General features: G+C 39.4%; 1 protein-coding gene across 1 annotated transcript in view; it reads left to right on the top strand.

The window, feature by feature from the left end:
• The window catches only part of PPP1R21 (protein phosphatase 1 regulatory subunit 21), a 64,294-nt gene that overhangs the window by 9,065 nt on the left and 29,031 nt on the right, over nucleotides 1–26,198 (top strand). The window contains exons 2-13 of the mRNA XM_027072503.2: nucleotides 336–404; nucleotides 3,650–3,796; nucleotides 5,814–5,915; nucleotides 7,252–7,416; nucleotides 7,594–7,652; nucleotides 8,657–8,751; nucleotides 12,437–12,489; nucleotides 12,976–13,125; nucleotides 17,152–17,253; nucleotides 17,342–17,430; nucleotides 19,744–19,880; nucleotides 24,745–24,837. Coding sequence (XP_026928304.1) covers nucleotides 336–404; nucleotides 3,650–3,796; nucleotides 5,814–5,915; nucleotides 7,252–7,416; nucleotides 7,594–7,652; nucleotides 8,657–8,751; nucleotides 12,437–12,489; nucleotides 12,976–13,125; nucleotides 17,152–17,253; nucleotides 17,342–17,430; nucleotides 19,744–19,880; nucleotides 24,745–24,837 — 1,261 coding nt within the window. The remainder of the gene's footprint in view (nucleotides 1–335; nucleotides 405–3,649; nucleotides 3,797–5,813; nucleotides 5,916–7,251; nucleotides 7,417–7,593; nucleotides 7,653–8,656; nucleotides 8,752–12,436; nucleotides 12,490–12,975; nucleotides 13,126–17,151; nucleotides 17,254–17,341; nucleotides 17,431–19,743; nucleotides 19,881–24,744; nucleotides 24,838–26,198) is intronic.

Raw genomic sequence — 26,198 nt, forward strand, 5'->3', positions numbered from 1 at the left:
CACTTAGTTTATTGTTGTTTTTTTTTTTTTTTTTTAAAGAAGTGACTTGGTTTTATAGAAAGAACCATGTACTGGGTGGAAGTCAAGAGAACTGGATTTTAGTCTCGATTTTGCCACTGATTAGTATTACATCATTGGGCAGCTCAGCCTCTGTGCCTTATCTGAGGAAATGACAGAATGATGATATCTACTATCCTCTTCTGGGCAAATATTTCTATTTTCATATATATGTGGGAAGATAGTTACTCAGTGTAATGATCCTGTGAAGTAATGGTAAATGATTTCCTTGCTATTGCTTTATATTAAAAATTAATTATTGCTTCCTCTGTTTTCAGCTTCGGGCTCAGAATCAGGTCCTGAAAAAAGGTGTTGTGGATGAACAAGCGAATTCTGCTGCTTTAAAGGTAAGAAGCCTGTTTCATATTTGTACTGTGAGGGTAAGTCATTGTTGGGCGATACTCAATGCAAGGAATTCAGCTGGTTTTCTGGTAAGGTCTCAACAATGACACTGATTCACTAGGGATAGGAGAAGGTAATATAGTTTTTTGTATTTAACTTTCCTACTTGCTTAGGTAATGAACGTGATGCACTTTGATTTCCTTGCTAAAAAGTATAAAAAAGTATCATTTGACTTTATCTCATGCTTTCCCTTATACCTCATGGCCTCTCTTTAGCTAAATTTATCTGAATTAATGGGGCTTCTTATATGTCTTCATCACTAGAGAGCACTCTGAGGGGGTCTGTGTCCTATTCACATTTATATGCCCAGCATTCAGCAGATGGTTGTCCCCTAATAAATGGATTTGAAAGTGTGAACCATTTAGTCCATTGATCTTGCTTTTGGGTTGAGGTATTTCATAGTAATAACCTCTGTAAATCAGGTTACTCTGAGTGATACATTTTATCATCAGCATCTTTGTTCACTGAGGGGAGAAATATAATAGGAGATGAAGGAATTTGTTTCTGCCTCATTCTAGTAGGCATGTCATAAATATTGCTTAGTGATATATATTTTTTAATTTTTTAATGTTTATTTATTTTTGAGAGAGATAGGGAGACAGAGTGTGAGCAGGGGAGGGGCAGAGAGAGAGGGAGACACAGAATCTGAAGCAGGCTCCAGGCTCTGAGCTGTCAGCACAGAGCCCGATATGGGCTTGAACTCACAGATTGCAGGATCATGACCTGACCCAAAATTGGATGCTCAACCAACTGAGCCACCCTGGGGCCCCTGATTAGTGATATTTTTAATTGAATAAATTAATTCTAGAATATAGATTTCTTCATGGCCTGTTTCAGTTAAATATACTGTCTATGTCATTCTTCACTCCCTTGCCTGATTTTTAGACAAAAGGTAATTAGGATTCCCTTTACTCTTATTTCTTCCTGGAGTAGCCTCCAACCAGTGACGTATCCTGGGTGGTTCCACGTGGGTAACCCAGAAATATGTACTTTTACTTATAGTGTTGGACCCTACCCTAGAGAATTCTGCCTTGAGAGTGCCCCGTCCTCAGGTGCCGTTGACAGTGCTGAGGCAGCTCAGAACACCGTACCCATACTTCCGAAGCTGTCTGCGCCCAAGCCAAGATTAGTAAGCATGAGCTTTAAAGTTAGTCAAGTTATTATTTTGCCTAAATCATTGAAGAAGTGATCATTACCTCTCTTAAAGGTGTTTATTTATTTATTTATTTTAGGTTTTTAAATTTATTTTGAGAGAGAGAGAGAGCGCAGCAAAGAGAGAGGGAGAAGGAGAGAGAATTCCAAGCAGGATGTGCCCATCAGTAAGGAACCTGATGTGGGGCTCAGACTCATGAACCACGAGATCATGACCTGAGCCGAAGTAAGACGCTTAAATGACTGAGCCACCCAGGCTGCCTCTCTCTTAATGATGTTTAAAACTGGGGAAGATATTTCCTGGAGTGTCTTAATAGCCCACTGTGGCATATGACAGCATCCCATTGCTGGTTCTTTGGTTAACTCTACGATGGTGGCAGTGGTGGTGACATTGGTGATGGTGACTATTGGACTCTCACTGTGTAACAGGCATCGTGCCAAGCACATTACATCTGCTCTGTCAGTTAGTCTTCACACAACTCTGTGAAGGCAGATAACATTATCATCATCTCCCATTGCAGAAACTAGGGTGTACAGAGAGGTTGAAATAGCTGTCTTTTGAAATTGATGATTGGTTAATAGAGTTGAAGCATTAGTCAGAGGTGATTAATTGTAAGGATGTAAAGAAATAACTGTTTTACTATTCATTGTAGTGGTCATTATAGTTACAGTAAGAATGGCAATTTGCTGGTTTGCTCAATGGGAATATTAGGATGTCTTCTGTTACAGCATGCTTTTGATAATATTGGGTTTGCCTCTTCAGTGAGTTGTTAGATACTGTCAGCATTCCTTGATTTGGATTTCTTTAATTTGAAATATATGATAATTTGGATATGGGCAGGTCTATGTTTACCATTAAACTGCAAGCAAAAATTAAGGGCTTACTGAGTAAGGGGCGCTTGGCTGGATCAGTTAGTAGAGCATACATACAGTCAGGAGTTCCATATCATGATCATAGGGTCATGAGTTTGAGCCCCACATGGAGCATAGTTTACCTAAAAAAATAATTAAGGGCTTACTAACAATCAATAGAAAAGAAAAATTGTTTCTCTACTTAATGGAAACATTATTCTATCGCTCTGGCTGCTCTCAACATGCAAATAATGTCAGTAGGTTGCAGATACCAGACTTTGGTTTCTAGGTTGCTGTTGCAGTATACTTATATTAGTTTATCATTGAGCTTGACCTCATCTTAGCATTGCAGTGGTTTTTCAGTGAAAGTAATAAACCTACACATCTTGAAATATGCCGTAGTATTTGGTCATCTGTGTTCGATAACCAGTGAACACAAAGTTGTCAGAATGTCATAAGTAAAGTTAGTGAGAATAATATTTTTTTAAAAATAGAGTGAAGCTAAGTATTTCCCTAGCTTTCCATTTTCTTACCCCATTATAGTATAAACAGTTCAGAATGGGCAGCGAAATATATGTTGTTTAAAATATAGATTTTGTTTCTATTTTCACTTAAAACTTTAAAGTAATTGATGTAGGGCAAACAGCATCTAAAAATACTCTCATGTTAGGATAATACTGATTTTTGACCTGAGAAATCAGTGTGTTGGAAAGACTTCATTTTGGCTGACTTAAGTTCAGGGCGGATTTATGGGGAAAAAAATGAATGCAAATAAATTGCTTCCCATTCTTACTGAAGGGCGTCATCAGTGAGTATGAAGTTCTCTCTCACATTTCAAGTTTATAAAATTGTAGCCTCAGGCTTTGTGCCTCCTCACTGCCAGACACATACGCAACAACATTATGGAACAACATACAGTTGTAGGTATTTTACTTTAAGTTGATGACTGTCTGTTACTTCAATATATATGCTTTATTTTTATTTTTATTTTTAAATTTACTTGCTTTGGCCAAAAAAAGTGATTTTGTCACCAAATAGCTGAAAACATGGAACTGGCATGATAAACATACAACGTGAATTCCCTACAGCACGAGGTTTTAATGTTTTAGTGAAACAAAAATAATTTCATTATCTCTAAACCTTAAGGTGAAATTGTAAGGAATGGTCTGTTTTCACTTGGATGTAGGAACAACTGAAAATGAAGGATCAGTCATTGAGAAAACTGCAGCAAGAAATGGACAGTTTGACATTTCGAAATCTGCAGCTTGCCAAGAGGGTAGAACTACTTCAAGATGAATTGGCTGTAAGTGAACCCCGAGGCAAGAAAAACAAGGTAGGTCAAATACAAGCAAGTTAGTGAGACCTTGTCTGCGAGGTACAGACATCTACAGGCCATCTGGGTTTTAACAGAACACCTCATCTCCACATTCCCTAATTTTCCATTATTATGGCTGGATGTCGGGTCAAGGAAGCAGACATTTGCTGTTTATATATATATTTATGTATATACTGGTCAAATTTACTGCTTTCAGTTACACTAAGTCGCTATTAACTCAAGGTAGGGCAAATCAAATGTGAGACTGTGTTAAAGTGTAACAGCTCATGTGAAAGTAGCAGTCGAAATAACTCATTCCTTATGCTTGTAAGTTTGCTGCAGATATTTCTTAGTATTTATTCTTAGGAGACCAATTTAGGATTCTTGTGTGGTCATGTAAAAGTAAACTTTTTCCATTATGATTTGTATAGTGAGACAAGATTCTCATTGCCATGAGATGGGTGGTCTGGTACTTTGGAGCACTCTGTGACTAAGAAGTTGCATTTTTTTTGAAGAGTTGGGCTAGTGATTGAATCTTTAAGTCTTGTGTGTATGTAGAGCGGCACCTGGCAAACGTGTGGCTTGAGGCAGTAAGAGTAGAAGGATGGGAGGGAAGAAGAAGGCACATAGCAACTCTGAAGCAGTGTGGTGTGGAGGGAAGGGCACAGGCTTTGGAGTTAAGCCCATGCTTGAATTCTTCATCTGTCATTTTAGTCTTGCAACCTCAGTTTTCTTATCAGCAAAATGGGGATGGTACTCTCAGGTTTGTTGAGTAGTAAATGGGATTCTGTAAAGGTGGCTAGAACTGTTTTTGCCATATGATAGGCAATCAACAGAATTATACGTTAGTACCTTTCCATACACATTTCCTCTACATGAAAGAATTCTCTAGAGTGGTAATTTTCGAATAAATGGAGAACAGAGAGAGTGTAAGCAGGTATCTATTAGAATCACTTGGGAAATTTTGTCAAAATACGCATGCTCTGGAGATTCCTTGGGGAAGGAACAACCATATGTTGGTTGTTCAAACAGCCTCCCCAGGTTGGCGAGATCCCCTCCCAGGGATGTTTTCGCAGAGGTTTGGGTGTAACAATTCTGAATTAATGTTAATTAAAGCTTTCCAACTTGGGAAGCATTGTGACCCAGAATATGTCATTCGGCAGTCTTGCTTTGTGCAGCTCTCGTGTCCCAACATAATGGATATTTAATGTTTTATTTTTAATAAAGCTACTCCATTTTCAAAGGGCTTTCCAGTCATTGGCTCACATTGGATCAGTAAGTAACTTCATTTTAAGTGAGGAGTGAGGTCACAAGAAAGGCAGAGAAGGGTGGTGACTGATGTTTGAACACAGTTTCATTGTTAGGCTATCCCTGGAATAGTCTCAGCTCTTGTATTCCATGAAAACAAATGTTCATTATTGGCTTTCTTAAATAGTGCTATTCTTCTATGTAGAAAAAGTTAATATTAGTAAAAAAGGGAAAGGAAGGTGTTTTTGAGCTTTTTCCCTCCGTTTATTTATAATAGCTTTATTTTATATGGTTGTATATTTTTTTAAAAATTAGATATTTATGTGAAATTTTGTATGAATTTGTCCTTGTGAATGCTGATTTATTACAATTTCTTAAAGGAGTTTAACAACTCAGACTCATGCAATTATTAAAACTGTCATTTCCCAAACCAAAAGATCAACTCGAAATGATGTTTTGTAGCATGTTTTTATTGCTAGCTTTCCGGGCCTGCTATGTCTCCCAATAGAACCACTCCCGGACTGATCTGCAAAGAATAGTGAACCTTATCTGTTCTTTATTCCCTTTATCTCCTTTTTAAGCTCTTCAGCTTGTTTCAATATTTGCAGTTCCTACTTGTGTCAAATAGGAAAAGTTAAGTGATGGATTGTATACCTTTTGCAGGATTGTTTGAGAATGGTGCACACATAGAAGAGACAAGCTACTAAGGTGATAGAGAATCTGTGTACCTTAGGATGTTTCTCTAAAGGATGAAAGTTATGTGGACATAATTTATTCTTTCCATCAGAAAAGTGGAGAATCTTCTTCTCAGTTGAGTCAAGAGCAGAAGAGTGTCTTTGATGAAGATCTACAAAAGAAGATAGAAGAGAATGAACGGTTACATATACAAGTGAGAAAATCTTTCTGTTTTTCCAATGACTTAAAGATGGGTCGTATGATGGGGCGCCTGGTTGGCTCAGTCGGTTGAGCGTCTGACTTTGGCTCAGGTCATGATCTCACGGCCTGTGGGTTTGAGCCCCGCGTCTGGTTCTGCGCTGACAGCTCGGAGCCTGGGGCCTGCTTCGGATTCTGCGTCTCCCTCTCTCTTTGCCCCTCCCTTACTCACACCCTGTCTCTCTCTCTCTCTCTCTCTCAAAATAAACATAATTAAAAAAAAAAAAAGATGGCTCATATGATCTGGAATGTGGAAAAACCAATGCAGGACAGCACAGAGTGTTTTGTGTATGTATTTTAATGTCTCCTGTGGTTGTTAGGTATATATGTCACTGTCATTCATTTGCTTCTTAAATCTCTTTCATATCTTAATCCGATGTGTGCTTTGAAGTACGCATTTATTTAAAGGACAGCAGAATAACTTTATAACTTGACAGTACAGTACTAAGCACTGTTCATTTTAGCTAGAAAATGATGAGATGGATCATTTAGATGAGGGCTTATCAAAAAGAAGTGTTTGTTTTAAGTTATTACCATTTAGTTGGTTTGTATCTGTTCACCTGTTGGTCTGTAAGGTCTGTTAGGGTACACACCATGTCATTTTTTATGCCTTTCCCCAGGACAGGGTCTTTCTCTGTCATGGCAGGCACTCATATATTTATGGAATGTTGAATAATCAGTGTTTGCCTCCCAACATTCAGCATATTTTAAGAGTCATACTGTAATATATCCAGCTGTGCCTCCTGAATTTTTTGTGAAATGGTGAGCATAGTGAAATGGTGGAAAATAAATATGCGTTTATTGCAGTCTTTTTGTGAATGTTAACAAAATGAGCTTTTGATCTTATTAAGGAAAGGAGTTTTACCTGTTTTAGCAATAGCAGCTATTTGAATTTGGATTTTTTAATTGTGGAAGTTAGCGTAGCAGAAAAGTTATACCCTGGTCAGTTGAATTCTCTCTGTGTGCCAGAAGTTGTTTGAAAGAAATCCATGAGATTGAGAGGGAGGAGGTATAGGCTTTGGCATGGATCTCCTGTGTTCACATCTCGTTTCTACATTTGACAAGTTATGTAGACCCTTGAAGCTTTGGTTTCCACAAGTGTAAAGGAGAGATAACAGCACTACCTCTGACCTACTGTGAGGATCTTGTGAGATCCTGCCTGTGTGGGTTTTGCATAGTGAGCATATGCAACGGGTGGAAATTGCTCCATGAATAGTCACTGCTGTTATTTTCCTCTTCATTTGTACATATTAGGATATCGTGAAAAGATAAAAATGATCTTTTTTGTTCAGTTTTTTGAAGCTGATGAGCAGCACAAGCATGTGGAAGCAGAGCTGAGGAGTCGACTGGCCACCCTGGAGATGGAGGCGGCCCAGCACCAAGCCGTGGTTGATGGCCTGACACGGAAGTACATGGAAACGATCGAGAAACTGCAGAATGACAAGGCCAAACTAGAAGTAAGCCCCACTGTTGGTGAGAGCACATTAAGAGATAGTCAAGACTCTTGTAAATCTGTGCACTTGACGGAACGCAGAGTTAGTCATTCAAGGGGAGGCGCTTGCCTGCAGTGTCCCCTAAGTGTGCTCTCATCTATAGCCTGAGCCATCTGCTTTTCTTTTTCTTCTAAAATTCAGGTAAAATCTCAGACTCTAGAAAAGGAGGCCAAGGAATGTCGGCTTCGAACAGAAGAATGGTATGTGAAAACGTGAATTCCAAGGGGCCCTGAAGTAAGAATCAGAAGACCTGAGTTTTGGTTTAGCAACTCTTCTCTCTCAATTTTCTCACATTTGAAGTGAGCTGGGAATAGGCCATCTCCGGGGTCCTCCTCAGTTCTGCTCTCTCCAGGGCCTTATGCACTCTTGGTGGAGTGGCTTGTGCGTTAGTCCTCAGCCTGTGCCGATGTTTGCTGCCGTGGCCGATCGCGTTCTGGGGCTCCTGTACTGAGGACTGGGTGCTTTCTGTTTCAGACTGCGCTGAAGAGAGAGCCTTCTGATAACCCCAGGGAGGAAAACTGACTCCTTATCACTATGCCAACCTTTTAATGGTACATTTTGAATAAAAGAGAGGTTATATGATCTAATTTGGAGATACCTAAATCTTAAAATTTGATGAAGTGATGGGTGGTAAAAGCATACTCCAGTATTTATTTGATGAATGACATAATATTTTAGGTTTTTACAGAATCAGTCAACGTGTATTTCTTCAATTTAGTTGCATTGGTGGAATTATATGCATGGTTTAGATGTATACCTATACTCATAATTGAATCAAAACCAGAGAAATTATCAGATTTTGAGCCCAAGGGGAAGACGAATCTGATAGAATACTTAAAAAAGAACTTTACTGTAATACTTGAACAAACATTTATGTGCCATAAAGAGAAAATTTGTGATTTTGAAATGGCTCTAAGATTACTTTGCACTTGGGGAAATAAACTGATAAGATTGTATTAGATACTGGGACTGTGATAAATTCTGACAGTCTTCAACGTCATTCAACAGAAGTCTCAAGGGCTTCAGAATTGAGGCTTAGTATTTTTCTTATCTTCATCTTTTAATAACTGTCTACCACCAAGCATTTCCCAGTGTCAGGCACAATTCTCTGAAAGCCTGATACCAGCTGTTGTGGTAACAAGGAAGTGAGGATCCACTGTCTGACTGGCAATAATGTGGTTTTGTATTTTTTTTTTTCTTTCAGTCAATTACAGTTAAAGAACCTTCATGAAGATTTGTCAGGTAGATTAGAGGAGTCCTTATCAATCATCAGTGAAAAAGTACCTTTTAATGATACAAGTAGGTATTAATGTACAGTTTTTTATGTGTAACTTTGAACCTGTCTTTGGTAATGAACTAATTAAAATCATTTTTAATTTATGTGGCAAAAAACTTCATTGGCTCAACACAAGATTGCTTTCTTTTTGTTTTTTTTCATCAGCTTTGGCCCTCATGTTTCATAGGGAGACTGACTCCAAAGTTGGCCTTCTTGGAAAAACCTCAAATCCACATTTTTTAATTGCACATATTTAGCATATCATATCCAAGGTAAAAACCATCCTGCACATAAAATACCTGAAAATTTGTATAAGAAAAGTTGCTCGTGGTGGGGGGAGTGGGGGAAGGGCAGTGGGCGATGGGTCTTCTCAGCCTCGTATCTCCTGCTCAGTGATACAGAGCTGAGTTGAGTAAGTCCTGCTTCCTCTTCATCCTGAGAATGGTCTGGTAATTTACATAGCCATATCAAGAAAAATAACTTTTTTAAAAAAAGAAAACTTACATGTATAATAGGTACCAATTTTGTAACATTTAGATAATTAAATCAGAACCTTGAAAACGAAGAATATATTTTATTTAATTGCTTGGAATTTTGAAACCCATATTCAATTAAGTACAGATTTCCCTTCTTACAATTACATGATTGAAATTTTTTACTTCCCCTAAATTTTTCTTCTGGAAGAACTAAGAAAAGAGGAAACAAAAGACACCAAAAAACCCCAGCAGTTTGATCTAACACTAAAATCAGCGTATGTCATTATTATATAAGAAACCTAAGGTCCTCTGAAAACAACACCTGTTTCTAGTTTCTACATTAATGTGAATAGTGCTAGCATACTTTGATCCCCTAGACTTGAAATCTTGGTATTTCATTTTCCCTTTAATCCTTGTATCAATTTGTCATCAGGTTCTAATAATTTCCTTCTGGATCTCTTTTTTAAAATTTTTCCCTTTCCAATACTAGTTGTCACCCTACCTACTTTAGATCCTTACCATGTCACTGTGGGTTACTTCTTTGAGTTCTGAAATATTTAGAGATCATTTGCTGAGTGCCTAGGTGGGTAGGGAGCACAGGGGATACAAAAATCTCTAAGAAATCTCAGGGTACCCTGAAGGAACTTGTAGTTCAGAAGGGGAGAGATAATGTATAGAAATGTCTAGAAGTGTCTAGAAATGTATAGAAAAGACTCTTGGGGTTTCCGAGGAAGGACAGATTACTGCTAAAGGGTTGTTTGGGGAAGTCTTTTGGAGGAAGTGTGCTTTGAACTGGGCCTGAGTAGGTTTTTTTGGGCTGAAATGCAGGAGAACCAGCCAGGGGATTGAGTGGAGTGTAGTATGTGGGACAAAAGGTGCCATCACAGTCTGATGAGCAGTAATTAGTTAAGTGTGACTGGGAGGTGGGGGCAGTGACGGGTGAGTTCTGAAAGGCTGAGAGGGGCCGGACCCAAGGAGTTGGGACGTAATTCACGAGACAGTGGAGGTGTTTAAGCTTTTGAATGTCATGGTCTCACAGAGCTGGTCTGGCAAGGGTGTAGACTGCCCTGGAATGGGCAAGGGGCCAAGACTACTGTGATGCTAGTCTTGGTGTCCTGTTATGGAGGCTGGGGCCTGAGTTGTCAGGGCGATAGATGCAGGCAGGCAGGGGAGTGTGAAGAAGCAGTGTGGGGGAAAGATGTGGCACTGTTGACAGAAATCAAAGAGGCAGGTGAGAGGCAGGTTTATGGAGGAGGGGGGTGGCGAACTTAACTTTGTTGTTTAATATTCTGGCGGATCAGCGTATGTCTAGCTGTCTATTGGTGTATGCATTTCTAATAAAAGCCCAGACCTCGGAGAGAGACTGAAGTTGACCCTGGGGGGATGAATGGGCTTTGAGAATGTTGGGAACGAGGGGTATAAAGTGCAGAGAGGCCCGTGTAGTACCCTTGAAGAGCTGTGATCAGGAAGGAGAGAGGCTGGAGTGGAGATGATGGCGAACTGGGGAAATGGGGTGCCATGGGAGGTGGGGAAGGGAGTGTTCAGCCTGGTGGTGCTGGGCAGCAGTTCTAAGTTGTAGCATTGCTGCAGGGAGCTCAGAGAGGGTGATGGACAGTAAAGGTAGGGAGCTCAGAGAGGGTGATGGACAGTAAAGGCAGGGAGCTCAGAGAGGGTGATGGACAGTAAAGGCAGCTGCTTTGGTGACTTGGAGAAGAATGTTTTTACACAGGATAGAGGTGGATACCAGACGGCCGGCAGAGGGTTAGAGGTGAATGGGTGCTGAGGAAATAGGCAGACATGAGGAAGACATACTGTTCTTTGAGCAGGGGGAATGAAGGAGATGGAAAATGTTGGGAGTAAAAGAGAAGGCGTTGTATGCAGGGGATGGGTAAGGGCAGAGGACTCAGTATGATAGAGGTAAAGGGGAACAAGTTACTATGGGGATAGAGTTTAAAAAGCTGCAACAAATGCTTTTTTTGAAGGTAATTTTGAAGAACTAGGGAGGAGAGGGGGTGGTTGATGGACTAGGCCGTGAGGAGTCAGAAGGAGCTATTGCTGGGGACCCAGGGGGAGGGTTGGCTGAGGATAGGATATGTGATGCCATGGACTCTGAGGTGGAGGGTAGGGAACATAGGAACCCTTTGGTATTCGGCCCTGGTCTTCCTGGTGTTGTAGGGGGAGGCTACCCCATCCGTGGGGCAGAGGATGAGACAGAGAATGGTGTTTGAGGCTTAAAATGGAAAAGGTTTGGAACAGATGCTTGGGAAGGGACACAGCAATGAAGTCATGGATTGCAGAGTATCACTGAGGCCCCCTTAAGTTTGGTAAATTAGGTTGTCATGGACCCTGATCTCCTTTCATGTTAGCAAGAGCAGTGTTGGAAATGATGGGCCAGGCTGGGAGGGAAAACAGGCAAGGCCCCCAAGAGAACTGATAGGAAAATAGTCCAGTTGTGGATGGGAGACCAAGCCCTTGGTGGAAATGGGGCTGTAAGAGAGAACTGGATGAGAGCAGCATAGGGACTTTCTGAGTTGGATTTGGGCACCAGATCTTTCTGATTAAGGACCAGGCAGAGGAGGGAGGGTTTGAGTGGCTGTAGAGATTCATAGAGATGGAGGCGGGGATTGAAGTGTGAAGCCAGGTGAAGCTAACAGAGGTTGATAACAGAGTCTGGGATAGAGACAACGACTGTGAGAAAGATGAGGAGACCAACCCAGAAAAGTTAGCATTGAGTTGTTGGGATCAGCAGTAGCAGACCGTGGTAGACTGTCAAATATCGTACTGTCATGAAAACAGTGATATTTTTGGATGATTGGTGTGGCAGCTGTGTGCAGGGTTATTTTAGAAAGGAGCATGACTGAAGATAGCAAGAACATCATGGGCCTAAGTAATCTCGATAGGCCTCAAGTTTTGGAAATATTTCTTAGAAACAGAAACTCAGGGTTTATTTTACAGTTAAAAAAATTTGGGGGTGCTTGGCTGGATAGAGCATATGTCTTTTGATCTCAGGGTCATGAGTTCACACCCCACGTTAGGCATACTTAAAAAAAATCAAAAGTTTTACTTTATCTGAGAAACAACTGATTCCATATAAACTCCATTATTCTCTTACACTATGATCATTTACAATTCTTATGTAAAGCTGATTTTGCTGCAGAGCATTTATTTTTCAGTTATGCAGCTTCTCTGTAAATGTAAAATGAATTAACATGCATCCATTTTTGTTTTGTAGAATATAGTCAGTATAATGCTCTGAACGTTCCACCCCACAATAGGAGACATCAGGTAATGATGATGTTTTTATTTTCAGCGATGTGTATGTCAGACTTTTCAGAAACAAGAATTTATCGGTTTGGGCCTCTGTTTAGTGCACTAAACCATGTGTTTAACTTTTGCTTCACTTTGTCATACATTTTTAAAAAATTGCATAATCTGCTGTTCATTGAATTCATAAATAATACAGATTTTTGTTCTCTCTCATCTGATAACTTTAGAATGGAATTATGGGATGCAATAATTTTGTGAGTCCTACTTTTCTTGTAGGTTGGTGGACTTGTGCTTATATGGTCTAGGTTAAGTGGAAGAGGTCTATTTTCTAAAATTGGTGGCATTCTAATTAGGAGGGAATATTAAAATCCAAGTGGGAGCAAATAAATTTAAATTAAGGAATAATTATACTAGAATTTAAGTGTTTTCTCTAAAAGGGGACTTACTAAAGTTGTTTGAGAATAGTAATTGGAGAGTTGACTTTATATACTTTCCATTTAAAAGCTGAAGATGCGGGACATTGCTGGGCAGGCCCTGGCTTTTGTTCAAGATCTTGTGACGGCTCTACTGAACTTTCACACCTATACAGAACAGAGGATTCAGATTTTTCCTATTGATTCTGCCATTGACACTATATCTCCGTTGAATCAGAAGGTAAAGTTAATTCAGGATACCTTTCTTTGCCCTGAACAAGTAGGAGGACACGTTATTTCTTTTCAGACCACTACTGTGCATCAGCCAACTACCGTGGAGGACATGGAAGAAAACTGTAAGTCACAGTCTTTACCCTCAAGATAAAATATGGCAAACATGGAGATTCTTAAGAAATTAAATAGTAGGGGGAAATGTGGGTGGTAAGATCAGTAAGTGAAGTGAGGTCATCAAGGAGGGAAGATTGCTGTTGGTGGTAGTGTCTGGGAAAGCTTCTTTGGCGATTTGAATGGGCTTTGAAAAATGAGCGGGAATTGAATAGGAGGAGAGAAATAGAATGGGTGTTTTTTTCCTCCAGAAGAGGATATAAGACATGAGCAAAGTCATGGAGTTAGAAGGCATAATGAAGTGTGTGTGTGGGGGTGGGGCAGGGGGAAGGGAGCAGTGAACAATCTGTTTTGGCAAGAGTGTCAAGCTTTTAAGTGGAGGAATGGGAGGTCAGGTTGCACAGAAAAAAACATGGCTCCGGACCCTAGAAGTCCCCTGGGCAGGCCAAGGCCCAGACTTTTCACGTCATATGTAGGATGGAGGACTTCAGTAGTTTTTTGACCGGGATGTGGCATAAGGAAAAGTGCATTTTATTGTTGGAAAAGTTAATTTGCTGGCATTTTTCTCTTTCCTTGTTTATACTCTCTGTGTAACTTTCTTCATTGGATATGTTTAAATTTAAAAAAAAAAAAATTTTTTTTAATGTTTATTTATTTTTGAGAGAGACTGAGACAGAGTGTGAGTGGGGCAGGGGCAGAGAGAGAGAGAGAGAGAGGGAGACACAGAATCTGAAGAAGGCTCCAGACTCTTGAGTTGTCAGCACAGAGCCTGATGCGGGGCTCAAACCCACGAACAGCAAGATATGACCTGAGCTGAAGTCGGACGCTTAACCGACTGAGCTGCCCAGGTGCCCCTGGATATGTTTAAAAGCAAAAAAATATGTGTGGTATAGTTGACCCTTCTTGCTGGGGTATGGAGTGGGGGTGAGACTGCTTCTCTGCTTGATTTTTGGGGTATGTTCAGAGTGTCTGAAGTTTAAACAAGGAATAAGAAGAGGGCTAAGTGTTGTTCCCTTCAGTCCTTTTTTTTGGGGCCTGGCAAATTTTGTTCCTTCCTTTCCTTTTTTCTCCCCAGCTGGTTCTTTTTTTTTTTTTTTTTTTTAATGCTTATTTATTTTGAGAGAGAGAGAGAGAGAGAGAAAATCCTAAGTAGTCTCCATGCTGTCAGCACAGAGCCTGCCGCAGGGCTCAAACTCACAAACCATCAGATCATGGCCTGAGCAAATTTAAGAATTAGATGCATAACCACTTAACGAACTGAGCTACCCAAGCCCTCCCACCCCTCCCCGATTCCCTGCCCATCTAGTTCTAATGAAAGGATTTACGATAGTTTGCAGGACCACCTTTTACTGAAAAGGAAAAATAAACAGTGAGTGTATTAGTTAGGTATTGCTGTGTAATAAATTACACTAAAACTTAGTCATTTAAAATGACAAACGTTTATTATCTCACACACTTTCTGTGGGTAAGGAATCAGGAGAAAATTAGCCTGGTGGGCTTTGGCTTATGATCTTTCATGAGGTCAGTCAAGAGTCAGCTGAGGCTGTATTCATCTAGAAACTTTCCCGGGGTAGGGGGAGTTGCTTCCCAGGTGGCTCACTCACGTGGCTGGTGAGTTAGTGCTGGTTGTTGGTGGGAAGCCTTGATTTCTCAATGAGAACACCTCTCCACAGGGCTGCTTGAGTGTCCTTAGGACAGAGCAGTTAACTTCCCCTAGAACGAGGGATCCAAGAGAGAGCAAAGTGGAAGCCACATGCCTATTGTGACTTAGTGTGGGTACTGAGTATCATCACTTCTACCATATCATTTTGGTCACACAGACCAACCCTGAAGCAATGTGCTAGGTAGGGCACTACACAAAGCCAAGAATGGCCAAGGCCCGGATCAGTGGGGCTAGCTTGAAGGCTGGCTCCCACAGGGAGGAAATTGAGGGATTTTGCTGTAGATGTGTGCTCTTAAGTGCCCCCATAATGTGGTATTCTGAAATGAATCTGCCCCTCTTCCTACTTGGCTGATTCTTCTTCCTAGCTTGTTTTTCTGTACCATGCAGTGTTTCCAGGGATTGAATAGTGTTTATGTCCATGGATCCTGTAAGTACCTATTAGTGTAGCAAAAGCCTGGATTCTGAAGCCAGACTATTGGGGTCCCAGCCCAGTTCTGCCACTTTCTGTGTCCTCTTGGGCAATTTATTTAACCTCTCTGTGCTTCATTTTCCTGATCTTTAAAACTGAGGATAGAGTACATACCTCATAGGTATATATGTTTGAGAATTAAGTGGATAATACGTGCAGAGTACTAAGAATAGTGCCTGGGACGTAGTATGCACTCACTAACGGTTAGTTCTTGTTATCATTATGTCTTACACATAGGAAGCCCTCAGGAGATGCTTGATTTTCATCAGTTTTGATCTGACGCCATATATCTACTGAAGTTCATAAAGAATTAAACTTTGGGTCTTTGAAATATGCTCTTCAGTTTCACTGTGGGAAAAAGCTTTCAGATGACTTGGGTAGGGAAATAGTACTGCAGCATTTTAATGTGGTTATATTTTCTTTTGCACTTCTATAATATCAAAAAATATATTTTACTCATTACTGGTTCTTTGTGCGTTATTGGAATTTTATTTTAGCTTGTTGCCGTATTAAGCACACACAGGGAGAGTCACATTTGTTAGTCTTAACTTCCTGAAGCACTTCATTAACTTTGAAGAATTCATGTATTTCTCAGTATCTTACTTTTGGTGTTTTGGCCTGTGAAAGGTTCTATGTGGTTTCCCTAATAAGTCTGTATTATTGAAGGGGATTCAGAAACCACTTGTTAAAAGATGACCAGAGTGTTTAGACTTGTTCATAGAATCATAAAGTAGACATTTAGATGTGTAAGCCTAATGTTCAACTTCACAGGTCTAAAGATTGAAGTCCAGAAAGACTGAGATGCCCAGAGCCATGTATCTATAGTTTAGGGGGGGCCAGTTGAATCACATTTCTGCATAGTGAGATCTTACATTTCTATACTTAGAAATCAACATTTGAGCCATTATACAATACTCATTATACAGTAATTGAGATATTTTGTAGGTGAAAATTAACCTTTTTGCTTTTAAGTTGTCTAAATGCCTGTAGGATGTTTTTCTGAATTGATTCTTCATACTGAATTGTTCTTAAATACTAAACATCAGTGATGGTAATGAAAGTTTTTATATCCTCATGTTGGTGAGAATTGTATTTCTGGACTTTGTTAACTCTGAACATTGTCCACAGTACAAATAAAAATCTGTCCTTAATAGACTTGTTTTTTAAAAAAGGTACAGGGGCACCTAGGTGGCTCAGTTGGTTAAGCATCCGACTTTGGCTCAGGTCATGATCTCACTGCTTTGTGAGTTAGAGCCCCACATTGGGCTCTGTGCTGACAGCTCAGAGCCTGGAGCCTGCTTCGAATTCCGTGTCTCCCTCTCTCTCTCTGCCCTTCCCTTGTACGTGCCCCCCCCCCCCTCTCTCTCTCTCTCTCAAAATAAACATTAAAAATTTTTTTAAAGAATGAGATACATAACCTAAAAACCTTTCATACAGTTTTGATTTTCTTTTCTTTTTTTTAACGGAGACCCCTGTAGAGAAGCAGGTGTTTGGGGAAGGCCTGTTGGTGCTGGTTGTGATGCAGTGTCCCCTCCCCATTTCCACCCTGCCTGGTTGTTAATTATGTCTCCCGGGCCCCCTTTCAAGTTCCTCCTTTTGGAATGAGATGGGGACTTGGGGATTGTATTTGGAACTATTAGAGGGGAGCATATCTGTTTTGTAAAAGCCAAATTTCCCAGAAAAATTTCCCAAAAAAATTTATTGCAACTCAGTTGAGTCCATTTACAAATCTGTTGGTATTTGTTATTTTCCAGTGATGTAACTCCCAATTCTTTCCCTTCTGTATTTAGTTCTCACAGTACCTTCATGAAAATGCGTCCTACGTCCGCCCTCTTGAGGAAGGAATGCTTCATTTATTTGAAAGTATTACTGAGGATACTGTGACTGTCCTGGTAATTTTCTTCTGTGTTTCACTTCTGGAAGTGGAGGCTCTCTTTGGCAAATAACACTATTAACCATGAAATTATTTTTCTCTTCCAGGAGACTACTGTGAAATTGAAAACTTTTTCAGAGCACTTAACCTCTTACATATGTTTTCTTAGGAAGATTCTTCCTTATCAGTTAAAAAGGTACTTAATCCTTGAGGGCAAGGAATTTGGGGAATTGTGGGGTGTCACCTGACCTGTGCTGGAATTAATAAAATAGAGACAGGTATCTCTTGTGATCTGCCTGATCTTTCTGCATCATAGCCAATTTGGACTTTTACGAAAAAGGAAAATATGGCTTGAGCAGCATAAACTTATATTTAAGAAAATTTGTTGTGCATCTGTTAGGGTTTTTTTGAGTAGTTCTGTACTGTGGTTACTGCTATAATCACATAACAGTATGAATCCATGTTTTCAGTGATTGTGAATCACACATTTATTGAAATAATTTCAGTTTTATCTTTTTGCTGTAAACAAAACCCCCATTTAGATGGGGGTTATAATAGTTAGCTTCTACGATTGGACCTGTAATCATTAGGTTTCTTCAAGGTGGTATTTTCTTGTTTTTATTATTGGTGATGTTTATAAGTTACAAACTAAAAATTTTGTGTATGTGCTCCACCCCTCGTAGAAGATGTCATTATGTAACCTTAAGTATTCTTTGTTAAGTATTTCTGGAAGGGAAAGTGAAAATAATCTCCGTAACTGGAAATTTGATATTGCTTGTACATTTTGATATTTTTGGTCTAAAACTAACAAGACCTCCATCTAAATCTTTTCATCCTAAGATTTAGCCTTAAAAAAAAAGAATACAACTGGAACACAAGAGAAATAAGAACACAGATGTGTTATAATATATTGTAGAATAAACTTTAGAAAATATGTAGATAACTCATATGTAAGTAACTCACTTAGAGATTTTGAAAATATACAAGTAATTATGGTTCATAAATCCTTATAAAACTAAAGTAGTAGGTTTTACCTTTTTAAAAATGTATACTTTCATTATTTGAAACATTTAATATGTCTTAAAAGCCATTTTATTTCCTAATTAAATGTTATTTAATTCTTAAAAGTTATTTCAGTAACCAAATTTTATGATTTGTTGGTATGATAGAATTTTAGGAATCAAGGAGTTAGGACTTTAATAATTATGAATTACATTTCATTCAGATTCTTACATCTTATGGTTCAGTATAGTTAAAGTTTTTTGAAAATTGATTCTAGAAGTTTAACACTAAATTGAATATACCTTATTGATCTGGCTTATGTTTAAGAGGAATCTGAGAACCACTGCAAAAGTGGTATTTACTACTTGAAACACTTAGGCATTTTTATTTTACCTTAATTAATTTTTTCACTATTGAGTTTTTAGAAACATTGGATAAGACCTTTCTTGATCTTAGATTCCTATTTTTGGAATGTTGTTCCCTACCCCATCATATATTTATGTTTTTAGGCAACTTTTCATCATTGGTTTCAAAACCACTTTAATTGACAAGATGGCATGTTTTTTAGTTGTAAACGGGCTTAGTATTAAATGAAGCTGTCTGCTATAAAGTAGAAAAAGAGACATGGCAAGGTCGAGGAGGGAGATATGATTATTTTTCCTGTGATAATAACTCTTCTAGCTTTATATAAAAAGCATTTTGCTTGATTACCTGCACATTTTATTTTTTAAATTTTTTTAACGTTTATTTATTTTTGAGAGACAGAGACAGAGCACGAACAGGGGAGGGATTACCTGCCCATTTTTAAAAAGTACTGTTAAGAATCCACCTGTTTTTTTAACCTTACAAATACATATACTATAAAGGTTTCTTAATGATTGACTGTCTGCTGGTTCCTGTTCAGTTCTCTTTAGGAAGTCAGTCTATGAGATATTTTTCTCCTCAAAATATTTTTGTATTCTTTTTCTTCTCTTTTCTTTTCTTTCTTTTCTTCTCTTTTCTTTTTCCTTCCTTTCCCTTCCTTTCCCTTTTCCTTTCCCTTTTCCTTTTCCTTTTCCTTTTCCTTTTCCTTTTCCTTTTCCTTTTCCTTTTCCTTTTCCTTTCAGCTCTGTGCCTGGTGTGGGGCTTGAACTCATGACCCCAAGATCAAGAATCACATGCTCTATCACCTGAGCCAGCCAGGCACCCCTCCTCAAAATAATTTTTTCCTCAAAATATTTTTAAGAGCAATAATTTTGTGCTGTTCTCAGAATGGAAAGACAATGGACACCTGCCTTTTTTTTTTTTTTTATTTCCCATTTAGTCCTCTGTTACTCCTTTGACATTTGCAGCCAACAGGTATGTGTATTACGGTTTAAAAAATGGAACCTTATAAATGAAATAAATTTTTTTTTCTTTTTTGTAAAGTTTTCTCTTTGGATCTAGTTGTTTGAGAATTGAGAGGATTTATTGTAGCTATTTGAAAATCGTTAGGATGCTCACTTTTGAAAAATCTGCTCATTCCTAGTTTAGAAGAAGAATGTGAATCTTCTCTTTGCACATCTGCGTTGAGAGCCAGGAATCTAGAGCTGTCTCAGGACATGAGAAAAATGACAGCTGTGTTTGAGAAGCTTCAGACTTACGTCGGTCTTCTTGCCTTGCCAAGTATGTTTGTTTGTTGCTCATGGTTCAACCTGAAGAACTGAGAGTACAAGAAGCTGGAGAAGGAGATGTTTAGTTTGTTTGAGCAGGAAGAATGCAGGATCTAGAGTCAGAAAAACTTGAACTCAAGTCCCCCAGCTCCTTACACGTTTATGGTCTTGGGCAACTTGCTTTATCTCTCTGTACCTGTCTTCCCATTTAAAAATGGAGGTAAAATGATTTTTAAGTTAAATTAAGAATGTACAGAATCAAGCATTGAAGACATGCATTAAATATTAATTTCCTTTCTCACCATCTTCTTTTTAAAAAAAAAAATTTTTTTTTAATGTTTATTTATTTTTGAGAGACTGAGAGAGAGCACGGGCAGGGGAGGGGCAGAGAGAGAGGGAGACACAGAATCCAAAACAGGCTCCAGACTCTGAGCTGTCAGTACAGAGCCTAACGCGGGGCTCAAACCCATGAACTATGAGATCATGACCTGAGCCGAAGTCGGACACCCAACTGCCTGAGCCACCCAGGCACCCCTCACAATCCTCTTTTTTAATGCAGAGGGGCAAAGCATAAGAATTTGTAGCAACTTCCCAACAAGTAGAATAGGAGGGGGGGAGGTTTAGAAGTAAAAATATCATTTGTTTCCCTTTCGTCTAATTTGAGGAGAATATTTTCAGGTAATTGAATGGATCTCAGTTTAAGCGATGTTTTAAGAATGACATGATTTTTCTGGAACTGTGATTTGTTTTTTTTGTAACAGCTTTAATGTGATATAATTTACATACCATACAGTTTACCCATTTAAAGTATAACATTCAGTGGTTTTTAGTATATTCACAAATATATACACCATCATATATCAAAGTTAATTTTAAAATATTTTCATCACTTCAAGCAGAAACCCTGTATACTTTAGCCATCACCTTCTTTTTCCCCTATTCCACCCCTCCTTGGCTTTAAGCAACTACTAACGTACTTTCTGCTCGTAAGTTTGCCTATTCTGAACACTTTGTATAAACAGAATCATATAACATGTTTTTTGTGACTGCTTTTTTTTCACTCAGCATAGTGTTCTCAAGATTCACCCAACAGGAAGCATGTATCAATAATCCATTCCTTTTTATTATAGAGTACCCTCCCATTGTAGAGATATACCACATTTTATTTACCTATCAGTTGATGCTTTCTATTGTTTTCCACCTTTTGGCTGTTATGAATAGTGATACTATAGATATTTGTGAACAGTGTTTGAGTGGACTAGCTTTCATTTCTGTTGGGTATATACCTAGGAGTGGAATTGCTGGGTCATATGGTAACGACTATACTTAACTGTTGGAAGAACTGCCATACTGTTTTGCAAGGTGGCTTCCTACCAGCAGGGCTCTGATTTCTCCACATCCTCACCAATACTTGTTATTATCTGGCTTTTTGATTTTAGCCATCCTAGTGTTATTATTCAACTTTCTGAGGTGGTGTCTCATTGCTCTTTTGATTTGTATTTCCCTGATGTCTAATGAGGTCAAGCATCTTTTCATGTCCTTATTGGCCATTTGTGTGTCTTCTTTGGAAATAGATTTATTCAGATCTTTTCTCCATTTTTCAATTAGGTTGTCTTTTTATTATTGAGTTGTAAGTGTTATTTTATTTTTATTTTTTTTATAAAAAATTTTTTTTTAATTATTTTTTTTTTGAGAGAGAGAGAGCTAGAGAGAGAGCAAGCATGAGCTGGGGAGAGGCAGAGAAGAAGACACAGAATTTGAAGCAGGCTCCAGGCTCTAAACTGTCAGCACGGGGCTTGAACTCATGAACTGCGAGATCATGACCTGAGCTGAAGTTGGACGCTTAACTGACTGAGCCACCCAGGAGCCCTGTTTTTAAAATTTTTTTTTAATGTTCATTAATTTTTGAAAGAAAGAGAGACAGAACATGAATATGGGAGGGGTAGAGAGAGAGGGAGACATAGAATCTGAAGCAGGCTCCAGGCTGAGCTGTCAGCTTAGAGTCCGATGTGGTGCTCAAATCCATAAGCCAAGAGATCATGACCTGAGCCAAAGTCAGATGCGTAATTGATGGAGCCACCCAGGTACCCCTGTAAGTGTTCTTTATATACTCTAGATACAAATTCCTTTTTGGATATATGATTGGCAATATTTTCTTCCATTTTGTGGGCTTTCTTTTCACTTTTTTATGGTGTCCATTGAAGCACAAAAGTTTTTTAATTTACATGAAATCAATTTATTTTTATTTTATTGTTTGTGCTTTTGGTGTCTAAGAATCCATGGTCAAATATGAGGTCATAAAGACTTACCCCTATGTTTTCTTCTAAGAATTTTATAATTTCAGCTTTCATGTTTAGGTCCTTGATCCATTTTGAGTTAATTTTTTTATCTGGTGTGAGGTATATATCTAGTTGTCTCAGCGCCATTTATTGAAAAGACTTTTTTCCCTATTGAATGACCTTGGCACACTTGTTACGAATCAGTTGATCATAGGTTTATGGATTTAATTCTAGACTCTCAGGTTTATTCCATTAATCTATATATGTGTCAGTCCTATGCCAATACTATACTGTCTTGATGACTGTTGCTTTTGGGTAAGTTTTGAGATCAGGAAGTGAGAGTCCTCCTAGTTTGTTCTTTGTCAAGATTATTTGAGTATTCTTTCTTTTTTTTATGTTTATTGATTTATTTTGAGAGAGAGGGAGGGAGAGAGAAAGAGAGAATGTGAGTGAGAGTGAAGGAGGAGCAGAGGGAGAGAGAGGGAGAGAATCCCAAACAGGCTCTGCACTGTCAACGTGGAGCCCAACACAGGTTTTGAACCCACAAACCATGGGATCATGACCTGAGCCGAAACCAAAGAGCTGGAGGAGCGACTGAGACACCCAGGCACGTCTGTTTGACTATTCTTGTTCCCTTGTAATTTCATGTAAATTTTAGAATCAGCTTGTCAGTTTCTACAAAGAAGTCAGCTGGGATTCTGACAGGGATTGCACTGAATCTGTAGATCAGTCTGGGGAGTTTTGTGGGTTGAATTGTCTCCCCAAAGTACGTGAAATTCTACTCTGGTATCTGTGTATACAACTTTATTTGGAAATAGGATCTCTGCAGATGTAATCAAGGTAAGATGAGGTCTTACTAGTTTAGGGAGAGCCCTGTCAGTCCAGTGACTACCATCCTTATAAGGAGAGATTTGGAGACATATAGAGACACAGGAGAGACTCAGGGAGGCCATATGAAGACCAAGGCAGGGATTGGAGTTAATCCTGCCATAAACAAGGAACATGTGGGCCAACAGAAGCTGGGAGAGGCAAGAACTATTCTCTGGAGCCTTCAGAGGAAGTGTGGCCCTGTTAGCACAGCTTTGATTTCAGACTTCTGTCTTCCAGAACTGTAAGAGCGCTGTTTCCTGTGGTTTTAAACCACTCCCTTTGTAGCACTTTGTTACGGCAGCCCTGGGAAACTCACACAGGGAGTATTGCCATCTTAATAATGTTAAGTTTTCTGGTTCATTAATAGGCTGTATTTTTGCATCTAGACAGACCTTCTTTAATTTTATTTTGTAGTTTTTCAGAGTAATCACCCTGATTACTTGTTGTTTCTCAGGGGGTTTAGCCATGGGCAGGCCCACAGTTGCCCTGGGTAACAGCGGTTTTGTCAGGGCCCTTTCCCAGTCTTGTTCCTTCTTTTTTTTTTTTTTTTTAATTTTTCTTTAATGTTTAATTTAGAGAGAGAGAGAGAGGAGGAGGAGCAGAGAGAGAGGGAGGTGCAGAATCCTAAGCAGGCTCCAAGCTCTGAGCTGTCCACACAGAGCCCAGTGTGGGGCTTGAGCTCACAAACTGCCAGATCATGACCTGAGCCAAAGCCGGATGCCCAACCGACTGAGCCACCCAGGCGCCCCTGTTCCTTCTTTTTTTAAAAGTTTATTTTTGAGAGAGAGAGAGAGAGCGCGCGCGCGAGCACTAGTGGGGGAGGAGCAGAGAGAAGGTGAGAGAGAGAATCCTAAGCAGACTGTGCACTATTGGCATGGAGTGCGATGTGGGGCTCCAGCACAGGGACCGTGAGATCATGAACTGAGCCCATATCAGGAGTCTGATGCTTAGCCCGCTGAGCCACCCAGGCGCCCCTCCTGTTTTGTTTCTTAATCACGTGGAGGATAAACTCCACTGATTGCTGACTGGCTGCTGTCTTGTTTTCAACAATGCCTTTGGGGCATAAATTGCTTCACAGATGATCCAGTTAAATTTGGGCTTTTTTTTTCTTTTAAGTTTATTGTGTGTGTGTGTGTGTGTGTGTGTGTGTGTGTGCGCGCGTGTGTGAGAGAGAGAGAGAGAGAGAGAGCGAGCGAGCACACGCATGAGAGCATCTGCACCTGTGCGCACGGAAGGGGCAGAGAGAGAGGTAGGGAGAATCCCAAGCAGGTTCCATGCTGTGAGCTCAGAGGGCCTGTGGAACTGCTCATGCTGTCATGCCAGAAGTGGAGCTCTGATATTTGAATAATGGTGTTTTTAATGATGTTCAACTAATAATCATGTATAGGGAAAGGAGAAATTGAGAAATGTGTCCTGAAGTTACAAGGTGAAAATTCAACTTTTATTTCAAGAAGAATCATAAAATATGTAATCCTACTTAACAATGTAATTTTGGTTCTTAACCATTAAAAATATTTGTGGATGTGGGTAATGCAGATGAGTTGGATGTATATTTATCACTCTTCTATCTGAATGTGTTTGCGAAGACTTCAGGAGCCATTATTTCCAACATATCACAAGCCATCTTTATTTTCTCTCTTCCCAAGAGTAGAGGAAGCAGGTGAGGTCTCAGGTTTTTAGGCGAAGTCTTCTGGGAAAATGCTTAGGCTTGTGATTTTGGTTTCCTAGGTACAGAGCCAGATGGACTCCTTCGGACGAACTATAGTTCTGTCTTAACAAATGTTGGTGCTGCTCTGCATGGATTTCATGATGTCATGAAAGGTGAGGTTTGGAAAGAACATAAATAAGCTGAAAACCTTCATCTCATTTTCTCAGATCTGCCCAAATGAGATTAAACCAATACCACCAAGGCTAATAGACCCCAGAAAAAGGCTTAGTAGCATTTGGCTTATGTTGAAGTGCGCAGCTCACTGCCTTCTGTTTTTTCCATCTGCTTCATTTCAGAAGGTAAACACAGTGCTGAAGAGAAACCCTTGTGCACAGTACTTTGGCCAAAAATACATTGCACTGATTTAAGGCCGGTGTGTGAATTTTATCAAGCCAGACATGCTATTCAGAGGCATTTAGCAAAATACTTTGCACTTGTTAGAGCCCAAGCATGAAGGAGTTGAGGAATCCAGGGTTTAAAGTTCCAAGAAAGAATGTACTCACTTTCCACCATCCTGTGCATTTTTAAGTTTAAAGTGCCCATTTTAATTCCCTCCTCTCTCTCTCTCCCTCTCTGTCTCTGCCCATCACTCACTTGCACCCACTCTCTCTCTCTCAAAAAAATAAAATGAAATAAAGTACCCATTTTAAGGTCTGTTTTCTTCAGGGGAGACTTAAGGAGTGGAGGTCTGGTTTTAAGCTTTGATTAGTTTTTAATTGCTGTGTACAAAGAATATAGTCGGCTGAAGGACATTTCATATGCTTCTTAGCTAACTGTGATCCTGAGTCGACTTTTCAATCTGTGGGTCTGCATGGCTTCTAGGTTTTTTTCTTCTTTTCCTTTTGAAGAGAGTTGGGGTAGGAGAAGGAGGAAAGGGCAGAAGCAATTATTGGAAATAGCCCAGATTAATAATAGCCTAGATTATTCATTGTGGTACTTAGGTAACAATTAGGGACCAATTACTAGTTTCACAGAAAATAATTTTAAAACCTTAAGGCTATTGGAAAGCATGTACAAGATGGGTGTATTCAGGCTCTCTTGTAGGTTGGCATGTAACCTCCAGCACTGGGAATCATTCAGTCTTAGTGTCAGCAGTATTAGCTAGCACTGTCTTACCGTTCAGTATGGAGAATATACCTTTCTGTGGCTCATCTCCAATTATAAGGAATTTAAAAAATCACTGTACTTCTAGGGCTAGCCGTGGCTGTAGGAATCACAGCTTGAATAGACAGTCTTGGTGGCAGATGACAAGAGTCAGCCCAAACCCAGCAGAACTAGTCTGCTGTGTAGAGGACCTAAGGGCATGGTGCCTTTTTCCTGTGCAGCTTTTGGTTTGGGAAGTTAAAACCTAGCTATGGTCCTCTCTTCCAGGACTTTAGTTAACCCAGAGCTAGGCCATTGAAACCATAGGTAGCTGTTGCTACAGTTTTTGGTTTTAGTTTCTAAATTTTGCTATGCTGATATTATTATTTGT

This window comes from Acinonyx jubatus, chromosome A3 (assembly GCF_027475565.1).
Source record: "Acinonyx jubatus isolate Ajub_Pintada_27869175 chromosome A3, VMU_Ajub_asm_v1.0, whole genome shotgun sequence".
NCBI classification, from domain to species: Eukaryota; Metazoa; Chordata; class Mammalia; order Carnivora; family Felidae; genus Acinonyx; species Acinonyx jubatus.